The 19,984-nt window shown below is 41.1% G+C and overlaps 1 protein-coding gene across 2 annotated transcripts; it reads right to left on the bottom strand.

The window, feature by feature from the left end:
• Positions 1–2,657: 2,657 nt before the first annotated feature.
• On the bottom strand, positions 2,658–18,925 carry tbc1d8b (TBC1 domain family member 8B). Of its 2 annotated transcripts, XM_061085258.1 has the most exons (21): positions 18,686–18,925; positions 15,865–15,975; positions 15,498–15,616; positions 14,980–15,205; positions 14,335–14,575; positions 13,703–13,910; positions 13,391–13,558; positions 13,141–13,302; positions 12,795–12,945; positions 12,385–12,599; positions 11,443–11,560; positions 11,035–11,320; positions 10,829–10,958; positions 10,649–10,747; positions 10,496–10,564; positions 10,143–10,383; positions 9,988–10,053; positions 6,788–6,880; positions 6,604–6,651; positions 6,404–6,501; positions 2,658–6,306 (listed from the first exon to the last, which is right to left on the bottom strand). In XM_061085258.1, the coding sequence occupies exons 1-21, from the start codon at positions 18,810–18,812 to the stop codon at positions 5,887–5,889; spliced, it is 3,396 nt and encodes a 1,131-aa protein (XP_060941241.1). In that variant the 5' UTR covers positions 18,813–18,925; the 3' UTR covers positions 2,658–5,886. The 2 variants fall into 2 exon arrangements, with proteins under 2 accessions (XP_060941241.1, XP_060941242.1); XM_061085259.1 differs by lacking the exon at positions 6,788–6,880.
• Positions 18,926–19,984: the final 1,059 nt, after the last annotated feature.

Here is a 19,984-nt window from a genome sequence, read left to right as displayed (position 1 = left end):
CTCTACAACGTTGACTTGCAAATTAATTAACACTTTTGCATATTTGCTGGTAACAAAGATGGAGATTACTTGAGAATTTTTTGTTTACAATCAAATGTATTTAAACTAAAACTGCGAGTTGCATGTCAAAACAAAAGATGTTGAAATATCTATGAGCCAAATAGTTTACCATGACGGAATTCTCTGCTGTTTATCATTTCAAGAAACTTTTCAATTAACACTGGCAATAAATTTCTTTAAATGTTTATTTGGGTTGTCTATGAAATTACATATTATGAGTTACGCTACCATTCAATGATTAATCATGCTTACTTATTTGTGACTGTAATTCAATAAAATATTGAGGAGTAAACACGAGTTTTGTCAAGATTTCACATCTACTTTGTTCATCGACGGGCTGAGAAAAACCTCCATTAATTCGCCACTAGACATAAAAATGTCAGATTTACACTGAAAGCGTTTTATTCTGCTCACATGCATCTTTTATCTCAACGTATCCATTGCTGGGGGCTGATGAGGATGGTGCGATGTAAATAAAACTAGTCATTAAAGTGTATTAGTTATCCCTCAGGCAGGGAAATGTCACATTGTGAGAGCTGAACAATGTTTGCATTAATACAAACGTCTTTAGGATGTTTATGAGAGTGTAAACTCAGTTACTGTGAAGATAAGATATACAGAAGGTGTAGATTTCAAGAGTTTGAATTGTTTAAGTCATGAAAAGAACTTCCACTTCAACTTCATTGGAAAAAATGTATCGGAGCTTTTATGAATAACGTCCTTGTTTGAGTTTAAATGACCAGAGTTTTTTTTTTTTTCAAATGATGAACAAAAAAATCACATGAACGGAGAAGCTCTTCTCTCAGCCCATATCTTGTCCTTCTGAACCATACAAGTGTTTTTTATCCAAGTGCGTTTTAATCTGCTGTGGCACAAGGATAATACTTGTGACTGTTTTTAACAATATATACAGACACGGAGATTGTATATATCTCATAAGAATATCCTTAGGGTATGAACATACTATGATTATTTGTGGAGCTGTGTGTGATCATTGCTATAGGGCAGTCCGCACAGTGCATCAATGCAGCCCAGTTTTCTTTAGCTGCCGTGTTTACAGCACGGTTTCCACCAGCTGACAGACGGAGTAGCCCAGTGGACGGACGCATTTTCAAAACACATACCATCATTGCGGTGACTGAGAGCTACGCTTCAAAGGCTTCCTCGCTGCAGCTATAAATAACTCCTCATGCACACTTTGGAGGAGCATTGTGGGAGAAACGGGGGCAGGAGGCCAAAAACACTCTTGTCCTGCATCCGAAAAATTTAACCCAAATATCGGCAAAGGGGCTTGTTGTTCACAGAATAATGAAGCAGCACTAATATTTGGAAAATTATGCAGCCTTGAAATAGCCAAACACTGGCCAGAGGGTTCAGACAGTTATTTAACAGCACGACTTGTCAATGACAGCCCTGTGTATCATCTGGCCTCGAGCAGGGAGGACAACTGCAATGGTTTATTTCATTTAGTCATACTGTTACTATTTGTTGGCTGAGTGATTAGCTCGGTTTCTCTGTGATTTATTGGTTTGTCATTTTAACTTGTAACAAATAAAGCTGATGAGTTTTAAATGTAAGAGCAGCAGAATTAGTTTAAAGTTAGAATAATGGTGTACAGTCATACTATGGTTAACCAAGGCCAGTGGCGTGCAGGATTAAAGTGCAGCCCTGATGCACGATGATAGAACAGTTTGTCCGTAAGAGGAGAGAAATGTCTCCGGTGACTTTCATTAATGTTGTGAACCAAGAAAAGAAGTCTCAGACTTTCAGGGCAGCCTTATATCGCTTGACAGGACAAGGCTGAAAACTGACAGGTGACGGGGGTTAAGGTTACAGTATGAACCCCGGGTTATAACCAAATCTCTGAGCCAGAATAGTTTGAGCGACACATAGACACCATTCGCCGCCGGGGTCACACCGCAGCTCGTCAATCAAAGAGACAAGAGTCCACACTTTTAAGGACGAGTCAATGAGGATACATTTCTTGGTTAATGATGATTTATTGTGGCCCAAAGTATGATCCCTAATTTCTGCCATTCCATATAGAGGCTATTTATGTTGCTGCTGTGTCGCGTTTACCTATCAGGTCTCTGTCATTAAAACTTGGCCTTTGGTATACGAAGCACCATAACTCATTTAGATCATGTTTGGAAATTCTACACACGATAAGCATGTGGATTTGAAATAAACACAAATCTAAATAATTTCTAGTTTTCAAACATTTCTAATTCAGTTAACATCCGGCTCCCAATCACCAGTGGTGTAACAAACCAGTAGTAGCATCACAGAACTGTAGTTTTATTGGACTGTAGATATTTATTGTTTGTTGTTGGTGTTTGTGTATCCATTTGTGTCAAAGAAATGATCCACACAGTGGCTGTGCTGATGAGTTTTGGAAAAGTAATTTCAGTGTTAAGAATTGTGAGTAAGCAACTGTCTAAATCCTACATAATTATAACCATTATTTGATAAACTGTTCACATGCATATAGCTAAATAAATACAAATGTACACAGGCTGATACGAACCAATATTTATGTTGGTTATGTGTGAGTGCATGTAGAGGTGCTTCATGCAGTAAGAATGAGCCAAGCTATATTATTCATAGAATCCTCCCTCTTTATTCTGGTACATTTTTAAGCAAATAATAATAGAAAAACATAATCAAGCAGGTAAACAGAAATATATGTGCACCATACTGTGTTTTGCAGAATACGATTTCAATCAAGCCACAGTCAATAAAAGCTGTAGACTCTATTTGCACATAAAATTATATGAGGACTTGGTTGATTATATACTAAAGCAGTACATGGAGCAATATGATGGTTAATGGCCTATCTGACATCATGCCAGGGGGGCTGAACATTTCCCTCTTCTGTTCCTCCGAACGCGTCTCCTTGAATTTATTTCCACACCAAATGAAAACCACAAACATAAAAAAAAATAAAAAATAAACTCAAGTGCCAGCTTTCAGAAACCAGGCCTGGGGAAATACAGCAAAGAAAAATATTGAGCATCAAAAGGTTTTTAACCACAGTTCTATATTTTCCCCATGAAGGCCGACAAATTATTTCTTGAAAGCAAACTTTTGAATGTTTTTAAAGTGGTATCATCAGAGATAGTCTGAGCATGACACAATTCTAACAGAATTATTACAACACACTCTTTTATAATATGAATCTAAAAATAACTTCTTGGGAGTTTGTCGATGGAGCAGCAAGAAATGCAGCAAAAACCTGCAGATAAACAGTCAAACTGAAACAGTCGGACCACGGTGTGTTGGAGAAAGATGAAGAATAGGTTCAGCTACTCAGCTCCTGAATCTTCAGGCTGAGCTTTCATGTTTAAACTCACTACGTTTTCATTATGGCTTCAAATACTGAAATTAAGCCACTTATACATTTTTTAATTCAAGAAATCACAATGCATCAAAGACGACGGGTCATATTTCGAGTAGGGTTAGGGTTAGTCATTAGTCATGTAAACAGTAACAGTGATTTTTACTTAGTTACAATGAAAACTAAAAGGATTATGTACAACCCACTTGTATTTTGTGTCAATTAATGCAAAAAATATACAATGAAATTGACTTTTTCTTAAAGTATTAAGTGAAAAAATAAGTACTTCATAACAAGAAAATGCTCAAAGGAAATGTCAAAATAGTCATTCCAGCAAACTGAAAATTGCACTTGCATTTAAGAAGCTTCTAAAACACATTTTTTCTATTTTTTTCTCTACACATGCAGAGATAAAGCTCTTTAAATTTGTGAATTTGGCCCCAGGAAATAAAACATGCTGCAGCTGAAGCAGTCGTGACCTTTTGGAAGACAACACCTCTGAGATCTGGCTGAGATACAGGCACGTGTCTGCAGCTTGTGGATCTCAAACAACTGTGCAAATAATTCACTGATACAGAAGCGATAAGAAAGAGAAAATGCACAGATAAGAAGAAACTAGAAGTCAAATCTTTCTTAAGTCAGCAGCAATGGTTGCTCTTTGTTGAAGGCTAGCATAATGTGGCAAATCCTGTAACTATGCTACACATGCTCTATACTTATGTTACAGACAAGTTGTGCGCTCTCTGTTGCTATCTCTCTCTCTATATATATATGTATATATATATATATATTTATATATATATATATATTTATAACTCAGTCATATACTTTACATATCCCAGGTCTAAAAAAGGTCCCTTTTCTCCCTTTTCATTTCACACAAATTGCACCCTGAGATTTGATAAAAACAAAATGGCCTTCAAAAAGGTTTAAATTGTGTCAAAAAAGGTCTGCTAACTGATATATTACACTTCCAATACTAGCCTCATAAATACAATAATCAAACACCTATTGCACTGACCTATGTTTACAAAACTGCTGCAGCTATACTAGAGCGGAACACCCTACGTTTGCAGTAAGACCGACAGAAGCAAACAGTGAAGATCACACACGGCACATTTCTGAGACTATGTCAGAGGACGACACAGGTGGTCTCCCTGCAGCAGCGCAGAGGGATTCAAACTAGTTTATCTGCAAAGATCAAGTAGTTGATGTCACACGATAACATTGTTAGTGCGTGTGCTGAAGAGAGATGAGCGTGCTGTGGCAGCGCAGCATTCTCTTATGTTATTGCAAATGCATAATACCATAACCGAATCACTTGCGCTTTCAATACACTATCCGACATCTGACTCATCTCTGAATTCTTTCCACGGCTCCAGCACTACAGCTCGTCCCTGCTCGCCGTACTACTGTTAGCTCTGCGTCTGTATCGACTGGAAAAAGCTGGTGTTTCTCACAATGAGCTGACATTTACAGGATACACTCACCAGGAGACACGGCAGTCACGGAACACATTAGCATTTACAGGATGTTTCACTTTACGGCAGCAAATAGTGATTTTTACAGATAAAATATATATCTAGACATCCAGAGGAAAAATCTTCCTGCGTTCGCCCGGGTCACCTCGTCCTGAGTCATCCGTCACGAAGCATGACATCAGAGACGGCGGCCATGATAAACTCATGTGTCATATTTCTTAACTCAGAGGACAGGACTGAGTGTCTCTTTTATACGATATAAAACTATAATGTTTGTGCTCCTGGGCAGACAGGGAAAATAGATTGAACTACATTTTATACGATATGAAGAATCTGAGGCTACATGAGAGAAAATGCATAATTCAATTTGAGGAACAGTCGCACTGAAAGTGTTGGTCAGTGAACTCACACGACAGTGTTTAAAGTGACTAAATGATGTTGTGCATCATCCAAACCACACAATGACACATGCACACACAGATTTTGAAATCAATATATAGAGCCCGACCAATTTATGTTTGCCAATAAAAATTACCAGCATTTATGTTTGCCAAAAGAAAACGCTTACAAAATAGGCTACGCAGAAAAGATTTATGTTTGCAGTTTACATCAAATAAAAAGTGTATAATCTAAATTCTAATTGGATGTTTTTGGTAACTTTTTAATTATTTATTATTTATAGTTATTTATCATAAAGTTTATGGATAAACCGTTAAACAAAAGGTTCAATAACACCTCTTTTCCATGAGGGTTTAATAAGAACATCTTGGGAATCATTGCCATTGCGTATATATATATATATTGGCATATATATACACGTTATCAGAATTTCTTTTACTCCCTAATATTGGTATCACCATCGGTCCCCAAAGATCCATACCAGTCGGGCTCTATTCTCCAGCCATCTTACTGACTGGCTCGCCAAATCCGACCTTCCTCTCAAAGAGACTTAAATTCAGCATGACTTCTAGGGTTGAAAGCAAAGCATCAACTCACTCATATATCCTTTCACTTATTTGCCTTCAGCTTCAGCTGGGCAACCCTGGCTTGTGCCAGTTTACCCTGAATGTCAAAGGGCCTTTCGAAAAACCGGACTATGACCGGCTCGTTGAGCAGAGACGCCAGCACCTGTTCGAACGAGAAAGACCAATCCACCTCGGTTCCTGCGTCCTGACTGTTGTGGGAGCTGGTGGTGTCAGAGCTCTCCGGGGGGCTGGAGGCGTCTTCGGCGGAAGACTCCTCCGCAGCAGAGACGCCGGAGGGCTTGGTGGACTCGGGCGGGCTGCTCGCCTCCTGCAGCCTCCGTCCCACCTCCTCCATCCTCAGGAGGAGGCTGGTGACGTGGGCCACAGCTCGGTACAGAGTTTCCTCCTCTGGGTCGCCGTGAAAAATGTTGTACAAGGTCTTGGAGAACTGGATGAACTGACTCTGAGAAATATATAAAGATTTGTTGTTCAGCAAAAGTAAAGATAACTATTTTTTGACACTTCACATTGTAAAAAGTAAACAATGTATATTAAATTACCTGATTAATACGGGGAAGGTCCTTGATGGTTTCTTCTTTCTTTAGTATTTCATTTTGCCACTGTTTCAGGTAGGCCTGCAGGTCCACCTTTCCTCTACCTGTCACACACAAAAGTTATTACACAAAACTCTGTTGTAGCCATACAGGAATCAGAAATTCGGATACTGACAGGTACGTAGAAAATGTGTGTGTATCATCACCTCTTTCTGGGCTTTTCCTTATCACGCCATCTTCTGGAAGATCGAATGCTGAAATTTTAAAGCAGCATGAGAATAAACTGTAGAAAACAGGTTTCCAGGAAAATCTGTGCATTCACTACAGAATTACCACAAAATGAAGTGGGAAAGTGAAATTGCAGAGAAGAGAAAGAGTAAAGAGGCTAACCAGTGAGTCTACCCAAGTGAGAGGAGTCTTCAGTCACTGGGATAAAGTGCTGGGTTCTTTGCTCCTCTACGTGCAAAGGACTACCTGTAAAAGCTAGAAAGATACCGTCTGTGAGTGCACAGAGACCAAGAGACAGAGGTGACAGAGGATCCACCAGAGTTATGAAGAAGAAATATTTGATGGAAGAAAACATAGAAAATCTATAAACATTGAGTTAACACTTTATTAATCCCTATAAACAGATTCTGTATGTGAATTTGCAGAATCTGAAAGTGAGGGACAAGAGTTTGGAAGTTTCTGTTTCTTGTTTGACCAATCATGTTTGACCTAAAACAACTACAAAAAGCCTCACGGTTTGTGTTTTTTGTGGAGAAATGTTCGACTCATTTGGACTCGTCAGACTATTCGGTGAACAGAAGTCGGAGTCTTACCCCAAAAACCAGCTGCCTATGCCGGAACCCCCCCGAGTGGCAGAAAGCCCCATATTGGCCGTTGGCCCCAGAAGCTAATTCTTCCTCAGATGTCAGACGATGGGCTACAAGATTTTGAGTTCATTAATTACGGTTTACTTTCCCGTTGACTTCTCTCTGACATGATCTTCTGAGTGATGCTGTAGCTCGTGGTGGTGTTGCATGTGTGTCTGTGCATTAACTCATTGTTATGTAAAGGGTTATTATACGAGGAGAAAGACACAGTTACATAAATTCTGTGCGAAGAAAAGAATGTGTTGTTTTGAAAACGTATTCATTCCTTTGTAAAATAAATTCTGCCAGTATCACTTAATTTTTCACTCTGCTATAATGTGGGGTGTGATGTACTTCATGCTCCAACCCCCACCACTTTGTATGTGTGTATGCATGCGTGTCAGTTTGCATGCTTGGATTATACAGTTACCCTCACAAGCCAGCAGACTTATTATATTTGCCCGACAGCTTTTGTGCCTAACAGCCTGATGACTGTCATGTTGGTGACTTCAGTGTTTCTTTGTCATGACATCTATTATTGGCGTTCATTCATGATCCAAACATGATAAACCTGATTGTGGTGACCTTTTAACTCTAGCCAGGAAGCATCTAATATGTCCATCCAAACATCTAATCTAAACTAGAGTGGCACTCAGTAGAATACATACCCTCCCCCCTTAAATTCAATCAAGCTGCACTTAATTTCACAGACTCATATGTATCAGTTTCCTTCGTGCATTGTTTTTTCCATAATGCTATGGGTTCTTCCCTAACCCTAACCACGTTCTGTGGAAATCTGTTCAGTGGTTTTTGTGTACGAGCAAACAAACTAGAATGACTCTCATAAGTTCATACCTCCACCAAACAGTCCCCATAATTAAATTCACTATATCAGATTTCATTAAATAGGAACCATATTGCACACACATAAATGTCATTCCTCTAAACATACCTGACTATTTCTTCATCAAGATCCATGAATTATTCTTTAAGAAAACGCAACGTTTAAGAAATATCCTTGATCTGCCTCTTTGTCCCAATCCATCCCCAAATCTTATGGATTGTTTCTTCACTCATGTCCCATCTTCCCACCACATTTCATTGTAATTCTTGCATAATCTTGCTTACAAACAAACAATCACCTTTATACACAATAACAATTTTCAGCTTACATACAAGATTGAGCGAAATACTAAAATATATTAAGGTGTCAGTTTGGTTTAGTTAAGTTAGTTGAAATAAACGCATTCAAATCCACTTTAGTTGAACATGCAGTACAGTAGCCAAAGACTGAAGCCAGCGCTCTTTCTATCCAGTTTTTATATGTGGCACTTTTTATGTGTAGAACCAAGTCCAACACTATTCATGTCCTCCTGAGAGAGCCGAGATGCAGAGCTGTTAGCAGTGAACTCCTGATGTAAACATTTGTCCTTTCTGTAATGCCCTCAGAATAGGAAACGCCCACGGTATGTTCAGCCAACATTTCCTACTGTGAGGGATATGCAGATCATAGCAGCCGAGCTTAAGGTGGATGTTACTTCCCTGATCAATGCAGCGTTGGGCCCTGTTCCAAAGCCCCCCCCACCCCCACCCTCCCCAGCCCCTAACCATCTCACACAGCCACACACTTTGATGCAGGCTCTCTCTCTGATCATGAAGGCTCACGGCTGCCCGACTGTAAAGTCGGTTAAATGTTTGAGGTCTCTGGTTTACTTTTTCTTTACACTTCATTTTTCACAAGTCAACATCTCTTAACACTTGTCAAAATGGCGACATCGAAGGTGAGCTTTTAGTATCAGGGCATTGGTTGCATATTTTCAAAGTTTATCCTGCTCTTGATAGTTTTTTCAGGATCAACAACCCTAGCTTTAATATTATGAGATATGGCATTTTTACCAATTTACCAAAGAATAATTCATGGGTATTGGTGAAAAGAAAAACCTGGCATATTTAGGGAACTGATATCTACAAGTGTGGATATTTGTGAGGACCTGGGCAGAGGTATGTGCCATTCTACTTTGAAATGTAACATCTGGATAGAACCTGCCCTCGGTGCTGAGGCAGTGTGTTTCCTACATGAGACAAAAAACAAGCCCTGCTGCTTGATGTTCACTGGCCCAGCACATCGCAAAACAGTGCCTCTAATCTGTCAGTTGTAATTTGAGCGGCTCTTCCTCATCACAGATCCTCTTTGCAGAGAACACGCCAAGTGCAAAATGCCCTCACAGCGCCATGGACCCATCGTTGCCATGGCAAAGTTCTTTCATCCAACATGGACTATTCCTACCCCTGGCCCTCAAGCACCCCCTGCTACATCATGCAGACAAGAGCCACACATTCCATGACAGTTTCTTCCCGAGGCACTGTGCTGAGTTATGAGCTGGATCATTGAAACAACAACACATACCACAGACCGATGACCTTGTGTTTTTATTTTAGTGTGTTCTACCTCTGTGTGTATGCAGCCGTCATGTTATTGCTATGATGGTAGAACCTGGAGACTAAAGAATCCTGTATGCTAAGCATTTGCAGCGCGTGAACTTTGAACCTGTGTGAGTCGAATGTCACTATAGATATGTTGTGAAAGAAATGGGTCAGAAGTTCAAGCGGAAGATCCAGTAACACAAAAAAGCAGCAAGATAACAACCACACAATGAGTTAGGGATTAAAGTTGTCACGTGAAAAGGTTAAATTCAGATTTGTCGCTGCTAATTTTGTCCATGACTCGTTACTCACCTGGTGGCAAGTGCAGCTTGAAGAGGAATTTCAGCTTATTTGTGAAAGATCCACAGCACAAAGTGTCTGCAGGAGGAGAAATGTGCAGTAAGCAGCAGAAGTAATGAAGTCAGCAACTGCACTAGCAGAGAAAATAATAGAACAAGGGAACCTACCGATGGCCCAGCAGAACTCTTTAAAGTTGACAAGGCCGTCCTGGTTCTCGTCGATCAGGCGGAAGACCCAGAGGGAGAGGGTGCTCTTGGTGGTGCAGAATCCCCAGGGCTCCAGGAGAGAGAAGAGCACGCTGAATTGTTGGAAACCCAACTGGTACTGCTCCAAATACGCCAGGCTGGGGTCATGATGGAGAAGAGCTGGACTTTGCATCGTCCAGTAGCAGCTGAGGAAATGCTGCCTCTGCACAAAGAAAACCAAGAAAAATTTAACTTGTGTCTTTTTTCTCCATTATGAACATTGGTGCTTATGCACGATAAAACACAGGAAATATAGCAGCATGTTTTTTACTCACTTTGAACAAATTATAAAGCTCATCGAGGTTTGAGGCACTGAATCTGACTTCTTGGGACACCACTCGAATCTGAAAATAGATTTGAAATAAATCCTCAATGCCACAGCAGCAATATAATTACACCACTTCCTCCTTAAGTCAACTGCCACTTACAACATTTTGCTTGGTTGTATCCTCCAGTGTCTGGATCACATAGAGTTTGTTTCTTTTCCGTGAGCTCTCGACCTCCTCTGAACGGATGTTTCCATATTTCTATGAAAGATAAAATAGGTTACATCGACTATAATACCCAACTTCGCTGAAGGAAACTGACACTGAAATATCTGGCATTACCTCGTAGGCCTCTCGGATCAGTTCACTGATATCCACGTTCAAGCGGGATGAATTATCATTATGTCCCACTGACGCTTGCTGCACCGTGGAAGGTAATGGGCTGTCTTTGTTTGTTACACTGTCAAAGAATCTGAAAAGAGAATTAGAGACATTCAGTGATGATGTCTAAAATCTGTCAATCCTGCCGTGTCTGTAGTCATACACACTTGCTAAGGATGGTGACGGCCTCTGCGTCGTCATGGCAGCTGATCAGCGCATCCATGTTGTAGTCCAGCACCGCCAGGCCGAGCTGCAGGATTGCTTTTATGCCGTCGTAGAAAAAACAGTCCACCACGTTCACGGCGCTCTCTATGGGCAGGACACTGATGAAGAGCGTGAGAAACCAGGACAAGGATACGGACGAGAAGAAGCTCAGGTCTGTCATGTGCTCCACCAACTGGGGCAGGTTTTCCCGAATCAGGTCCTCGAACACGGCCTGGTCAACCAAAGCACCTAGAGGAAGACGGACAACGTTTGAAAGCACTAGTTAATTTCTGAAATGAGTAGACTGATAACTGTCCCAAAATAACAAACAGTTGCAGTATCAGAATGACATCCTTTGCTTCCCCTCTCACCAATAATTCGGCGGTTAAAGTAATCCGGCAACATCCTCTCACACACGGCCACTAAGAGCCAGAACGCCTCCTCCTCTTTTGCGTAGAGCAGGAGAACTGAGGTGAGAATATTCATGGCCTGAGGAGACAGAGAGGACACTTTCAGAAAAATATAGAAATGTATATCAACTGAAAGACCAGCGTGAGGATGTGCGTGTGTGAGAAATTTGCCTGTGCTTTTTTAGAATTATGTGCAGTGCTTTCACAGCATCTGTGACCTTTTCTGATTTGCAGAGCTTTTTTTCAGAGTGCTTGTCCTATTTTTTATAAATAACCTCTATTTTTCAGGGTTACTGCACAATGACTCAAACTGACTAATCAAAAACAAGGAGAAGGAGGTCACAAGTCTGCACCGTAAAGAACAGCTCATCTATCACTTTTGAAACTGCAAAACACAAATAAAGTTAAAGGAAGTAAGATTACAGCTTCCTCATAATTGGGTTTTGATGTGGATGTTTTTCATGCGACTTATAATTGTTCCTGAATTTCCTCTCACTGCCTCTAATGCTACTTTCAGGTATGCTTGTATATCAGAAAACACATCAACAGGACCACTCGCTTGGACATTATCAAGGGTGTTTAGTAGGTGACTGCCTGGAGAAACTAAGGAGAATGTCCGCAGCAACTGACCCGGACATTTGTATTCTCACATACAGCCCCTGCAGAAAATTTCATCCAGAGTTCAGTGCATGTCTAAAAGAAGCATTGTAAAGACAAGGGGATGCAAGAGGTGTTGAATCCCCTTCCCCTTGCCATTACACATCATGTACCCAGACACCAGCCCTCGCCTAAATGTTCTGGATATTTTCCTGTTGTTGTGAACACGTCTGGCCAATCTTCTGCTACCCTGCCCACCAGGATTTTTCCTGCCTGTTAACTACAAGCCTTAAGAAATCACAGTACCTGGCAGTATCCGATTTTCGGGTTCCTGTAGGCATAAGCAGTGAGGACTCTGCGTAAAGCTGAGATCCCTGTGTCGCTCTGAAAGGCCGGGTGCTCTGGCAGAGAGCGGTGCAAGTCTCTTTCAATCTCATCTGTAGCCAGAGTGCTCGTGCCCAGAGACTGTTCAACCACCTCAGTGTAATAACCGGGATGAGTGGCCATGTCGTTCACAGCTCCTACAGGGGGCAAAACCCACGGTCAGTCCAAAAACAGATGCTGCAGTGATCACGCATCAGTTCATTCTTTTTCTTAATTATTTATGTTAAGCAAGCAATTGAAAACATACCACTTTCTACCATGCACAGCTTTGAAAAAACAAATCAAACTGACATAGTGTTTACTGCACATAACATGGGTTGATGACTAAATACCTGAAAAAAGCATCCACAGCTCTCCCCTCAAGGCCTCAGGAACACCACGGACTATCAAGTCTCTTGTCTTCCTGGTGAAGAACATACTTGTGCCACGTCCATATTCGGAGAAATGAATGTTCCAAGACTGCTCCTTCATCTTTTCTTTAAGCTGCCAAACACACAGATAGAACACATCACAGTTACTGTATATACCTCACAACGCAAGCTTTACTTTTATTCAGTCCACCCCTGAATAGATTGAATATCCACCCAAAACAGCTCCATGCTGCAGAGCAAAGATAAGTAATGTGGTGGTTGGTGAAATCCGATGTAAGCTTGATTTTAACAGAACTCTGGTATTTACCATTTTGGGGTCAAGGTTTTCAACATCCTGGGGGTGGAAAACCGTCATGAGCGCCTCTGTGCTGACGGCCTTGCTGCTGTCCTTCTGTCCCACCATCAGCGTCACATCCTCTGGATTGTCCTCAAAGTGGTTGATGAGTGACTGACATTCGCCTCGTATGACCTTAGAACAAATCATTTTCACTGTCAGAATTATAACTGCAATCCACAGAGTGAACAAGGAGTACGTGAAGAGTAAAAGAACATGTTACCTCTGGTGAAGCTGAGTGCTGAGGGCTGGGACTGATGCCACACCTGCTACGAATCGAGTTGGCAAGCCGCTGATAGTCTCGCACCTCGGAGAAACGTACTGCCCTCTTGCCGCGGACACACACCGTTAAAGCTTTGCTGTTGGGGTCTGGCTTCTCAACGTTAACAACCTGGAAGAAGGCAATGTTGGCAGAGCAGACGTTCATTTTCCATGCTCTTCATCAGTATGCAGGGTGCAATTTGAGACTGTCCATTATTACAAGTGTTTTTTTTTTTTAAATCCATACTGTAATGCTGCCTTTGTTTGACTTTACCTCTCGCATTGGAATGATGATATGGCATTGGCTGCCATCCTGACTGGCAAAACACAGGTAGTTCTCCGAGAGACAGATCTTGCCAAGTGTGTTAAAATGGCAGAAGGGCACCCACAGGAAGCTCTCATGCGCCTCCATCAGGTTTTCCTCATTTGGAAGCCTGAAAAACGTACGGAACTGCGCACTCTTTGCATGAGCTTCTAGGCCTCTGCGGTGGAAATACAACAGAAATATTTCTTGAAAAGACCATCATATTACAGGGTCTATAATATTGTATTATTATATTATTGTGTCATATTATATTGTTGTATCACTATAACTCTAGACTTAAAAAATGTATGTAAACATTTATTTCCTAAATGACACAGTGGGATTCTAGCACTGGAAAGCTAGAATATGTATATAAAATGGTCAATTTAACAACTGACATATTTATAGGTACACCAGTATTGTCTTATATACATAAATATGTCTGTACACCAAGATTGTCTTATATACTCAAGGCAGGTTAAAAACAAACACAAATGCTACTTGACTCAAGTCAGACTTGGTTTTTACTCTGGCTCTTCCAGCTGATAGCAGCCAGCTAACACAATCATGTAAGGCTGTTCAGGGTAGCGGAGAGACATCACCTCTTGGTTATTTGCATGGGGTCGGAGAGCGCCGGCTCTTTCTTGAAGGCCTCTTTGTCAAAAAGGCGCTTGATAGAGTAGTCAGCCAGCTGCTCCATGATGACGAAGGTTTCATTGAGGTGCATCAGCATGGAGAAGTAGTGGTCCTCTCCGTGAGCCAGGACATGGATGCTCTCGGTCAGAATGACATTGGCAGTTTTCTCCAGCTTCCAGATCTCGTCCCAGGAGATGACAAGCTTCACTGCAGAGTGGGTGAAATTGAAATCAGTCATTAATGACAGTGACTGAATGGTCATCGCTGTTATGATCATTGTCATATTTCTCATGGTCCAGTTTTCACTCCAGTAAGAACATACTTAATGATGCCATTACAGACGAAATGCTGATGTCAGAAAATTTAAATATTTTTCATTGTGAAAAGGTCCCTCTATGTTATGAGTTAATTATGAGTCTCAATGAATCCACTATGAGCTCCACTGTAATCGTTTTTCGTAATAATGGCAGCTGTAATTACCTAGATCTACTTTATGATGGAAAAATGGTCCTCTGACGCCACAAAAGCCCACTATGGTGGCCATTAGGAGCTGCCATAGACTTTGTTACCACCAATCAACAGTATCAAGACAAACTACTGTGATGACTTACCCTCAGACCCCAGCAGGTATGAATAGAAGGACAGGAAGTTGGTGCTGAGGTAGAGCCAGCCCTGGCACGGCACTTTGCCTTTCCAGTAGCTGCATGAGTAATACGTGACCAGCTTTTCCTGCGGCGGCAGCTCAAACCACTTCTCGAACCTCAGGAGTGCCTCTCGGAACTTCTCAGGATCTTCTTCCAGCACCATGGACGACTTCCCTTCCTCTGCAATAAGACCCTACCACAGGAAACATTGAAGGAGCTGTAATCCATGTGTTTTTATTAACAGTGGAAAGAATTACTGTGTAATAAGAAACATGTTGCTGTTTTTAACATCCCCAGGTCAATGAATAATCAGAATTATAACATAAAAAAAGTAACTGACAGCCGAGAAGAGTTTAGAGCCCAATACCAAACTTAGTATTTTACAACATTACAATTTCATGATAATTATAACCTTGATGAAATATTAATGTGTTAAATATTTGGCTGGGATTGAAGTTGTGAGTCTCTGTCGTCATGAGCCTTACTCTTATCTTGCCCTGTACAAAGCTGGTGATGTCATCGCTGGAGTCGAACACAGAGAGCGTCCTCATGATGTTCTGCTGCAGCCAATCCCAGTGCTGAACAATCTCCTCTTTGGTGACACCTGATGCAGCATCAAGAGCGAGAGAAATTACACAAACACGGAGCAAAACAGCAACATTTTTCAATCTTTGAAGATAAAGGTCTTGTTCAATATCCCCAAAAATTACATTTACCGTTAATTATTATATTACATGAATATAAGGGTACTGGCGTCACTGTGATGTCAGTAAATGCACAATGAGCTTGTGTAATTTCAAAACGACCAATTAAAATATATATATATAATAAGAGGAAAAGAGAGTGACGTACCACATGCTATCGACCAGTACACTTGTGAGTCGGGTCTGTGGTGAAGGATGCGGAAGGGGGCAACTTTGGATGTGGAGTCCAAGACAGTATCCAGAGTTCCCACAAGGAGGCCTGTAACATACAGTGCAATGATATAACCTTCAACCAAGTGCCACGTTTGAAAATCAGATTGGACAAATATCAAATTTAGATGTGATATTTAAGACCTAGCAGACTATTATGTAACTTTTTATATGTGTATTAACCAATGATTTGATTTGGGCGTGAGAAAAAATAGGAATAAATTAATCAGATTCAGTGGCTATCTAGGGTTATTCAGTGTATTACAAAACCTTTGGACCATTTAGCCTTTTGTTTATATATTTGGATCGCAGACTCACAGTCGCTTCACAGCCATGCTGACAGTGGAAATAAACAATGGCCCTACAGGTCGATGCTGGAGTCATACAACTAAAATTAGCTAAATCTGTCACCTTTACAACTTCTCCCTGACATGTCCTCCATGAATAATTAATAAACCTGCAGTGAAACCACTCTCTCATGCACCGCATCCGCATCACACCAGCCTGCCCGCTGAACATAGACCAGCTCTCCACACGTTCTCCACGGTAAAGGGATCAGAGGGATCAGGCACAGTTCCTGTAATTTATGTTCTCATCAGTGAAGAGCAACACGGCACAGCAGAGGGGGGCCTGAACACATAAAAGATACTTCAGACATATAAAGAGCTCTTGTGGAGGAAGCTTCAAGTGCAGCGTGCTATTAAACTCCACCATCATTAAACCAGCCAGAGGGGTCCATCAGGCCTATTGTCTTCAGCTAGAACACCATTCATTACCATTCATTATCTATTAACTACCTTAAAGCTGTCAAGCTGTGGTATGTGGTTCAATACTGTGTAACTGTACCATCATTGGAGTTACAAGTACTACCTTGTACCATCATGTACAACTGTTTTCAAAGACACAAGTCAGTAGAGATTGACACGCAATGAGGTTTAATTACACAATAGGTTTTGTCTCTTTCGGGGTTCCGCTGGAATCGAGGACCCAAGCGTGCACTTGATGTTGCATAATGCAAAAGCAGAGTGCGGCTATTTTAAGAGTTTACAAACCATCTATCCATCCATCCATCACACCACCTATCTGTAGAGGGGAGCTGGAGCTGCTGACATTGGTCAAGGGTTGACATTTCGACACAAACAACCATCACCCTAGAATTCACACCTACAGGCAATGTAATCCCCAGTTGACCTAACCCCAATCTGCATGTCTTTGGACTGTGAGAGGAAACCAGAGAACCGGGAGAAAACATGCAAACGCTACCTTCTTGTTGTGATGCCAGTCTCAACACTGCACCACTTTGCTTCTGATACACTACTCCTGTTTGACACTTTATTATAATAATGAAAAGCGTCTTACTGTCCATGGCCTTTAAACCATTGCTCAACATGTGTTCAGTTTTAGTAACTTAGAAGTTATTTGCTGTCCAATAAGGAAATAATACATGTGAGGTCATCTTGTGATGCTCTAAAGCAAATCTACTTCTAAATGGAGGAGCTGGAGTATGTTTATCTGATGCAATAAGATTATCTGTATCCCTTCTTCAAAACAATGGCTCTGGTGTTTTTAGGCCAGTGATGTACAATAATGTCACCTTAGCACAGTTACAGAGCAGCCAATCAGCAGGAGGTGAGGTCACAGACAGAAAGACTAGCAGACGTTTCCCATGTGACCTCTGTGTCACGCAGGGACGTCAGTAGCTTTCTTTTCTGTATATATATATATATATATATAAATGATCACTTACTAACAATTCAAAAGAAATATGGCAATTTGTGAAGAATTTCACTTTTTTTAGTGAATAATGTGTTTGAATTTTCAAAATCAGTCAATAATGGCTGGTAGGACTGTCAGTTTTTTTCAAAATTGAAATTTTAATGAATTTCACATGACACACAATTTTAAAAAGGTCACATACACAAATGTAAATTGAATACTGTGGGTCAAAGTTTACCATGGTAGAATTCCACATAAAGCCACGCTGCGATTTTCCTCGCCGGCAGGAAGCGACTGTTTAGTGGCACATATTGGTAGAGAACACAGCGTAAAGGTTCCCCACTGAAACTCGCATGCCATGTGTCATCCATTGCTCAAGAGGACATGCAATAGGTCAAGCTGACAAAGATCCCCCTCTGCTGGATTGGGAGAATAACTACTAACCACGATGCACCTGGAGACTGTATTTTGAATTCCAAAGGATCATGACAGGTCGATTACGAACGTTCAGATAAACACTTGAATCAAAATAGACAGCCCCATATGTGACAGAGAGGACAGTAAAGGAATGCCTTAAACGTGCAACTCACTGAATCAGGAATTGAGCATGGGTGTTGGACATATAACTGCCCCCCCCCCCCCCCCCCCCCCCCCCAGTGTGAATTGGGGCCCCCTCCTCATGGCCCGTGAATTAGAAAAACCCTAGATCCACCACTGGTTTAGTACACAGAGGAGATAAGCTCACTGACACGTCCACTAAACACAGAGTCCCTGCTGCCAACTGAGCTGTCACACAGCTGCTCAGCGCCCAGACTGACTCATGCGATTTATAACACTTGGCTTGTACTTGTTGCCATGAGGACATTTCTATATATATATATAAATATATATGTGTGTGTGTGGAGGAGTGTCCGCCCCTGTCTGAACACAGTACGCTAGCTTAGCGAACACACAGACACTCAACAAGCTGCGAACTGGCTTCTTGTGAACGCAGCTTGGTTCCGCAGCGTCAGCAGCAGCTGTCCGCGGCCGCTGAACGTTACCTGTCAGCCCGCCGCCACCTTCCCCGTACCCCCGTCGCCTCTGCAGCACGAAGTACTCGTTATCCTTCTCGGTGAGCCACAGTTTGAAGGCGTTCTTCAGCAGGATCTCTTCCGGATTCAGCCACATGTTTGACAGCGTCCCCGACTTTTATCTGTCAAATCCGCCCCGACACGCCACGGTCAGCCGCCACGGAGCCCCACATCAAACCCGTGGACATTTGTTTGTGTCCGGATCGTCAGCCCTCCCTTCACACGTCGACAGGAGACGCTGCCACAGGCGCGGGGCATTCTGGGATTGTAGTTCTGTGACGAGAGGGCGGTGCTGAAGGAGATCCTGGGGTCAACTCTATTATAAAAAACATTGGATGATTGTTAAAGGTTTTGCTATTGCATTTAACTTATCTTTAATTAATAAGAAAATAAGTCATTTTAATAAAGATGTTTATATATATATATATATATATAAAATATATAATCAAATAAATATATATATAAGTTAATATTAAAATGGTTGAGATAAGACTATATAAGATATTTTAAGACAAGATAAGATAGGTCTGTAAAAGTCTGAACTTTATTGTCATTCAGACCATACAACAGGATGTGCAGTTCAAATCTGCATTTCGCCCAGCTCCTTGTGCAAATATAAAAAGCAAGTAACTTAAGGCAACAGAAAACCTAATAGACAAGAACACAAGACAAACTATGGTTTGTGTAATTCAAAGTGCTTCACCTATTATTGACAATAGGTAAACAAGACAGGCAAAGGAGAAAAAAAGAGAAACAATTGCACACAGTAAAATGGAGATACAATTTTTTTTTTTAAATTGCATGGCACGTCGACAAAAATTATTACATCTTTAATCATTTGTTTAAAACAGAACCATGCAGGAATATAAATCAAATAATTATTTATAAGACTCAAAATGATATTTCTATGTGAACCACGCATGTTGTGTTTTAGGTTTTCCCTTTTATTCACATAATAGTCTTTGGTAGCATTTTACGTCAGATAATTTGTTTGCTCCTTATTTACATTGCTGTGGTCTGTGGTGTCTGTAATGTCTTCTAGTTGCAACAGCCTTATTAACTTAACTTCTAAACCTCTACACACTACCTGAAGGCAGTAGTGTTCATATACTGTTGTTGATGTTCTAATATTAGAGGCACAGGGACTTTAACAGGCATGCATTAGCTAAAACATAGGGCAACATCCTCTTATCAGCAGCATATCTTTAGCCCCACAGTCCCTATTAATCATCTATCATGTTTGCTTAGTTGTGGTTTCTTAAAAAACTA

This window comes from Limanda limanda, chromosome 14, assembly GCF_963576545.1.
Source record: "Limanda limanda chromosome 14, fLimLim1.1, whole genome shotgun sequence".
NCBI classification, from domain to species: Eukaryota; Metazoa; Chordata; class Actinopteri; order Pleuronectiformes; family Pleuronectidae; genus Limanda; species Limanda limanda.
Note: the sequence above shows the minus strand (reverse complement) of the source record. Positions and strands in the feature narration are given on the sequence as shown.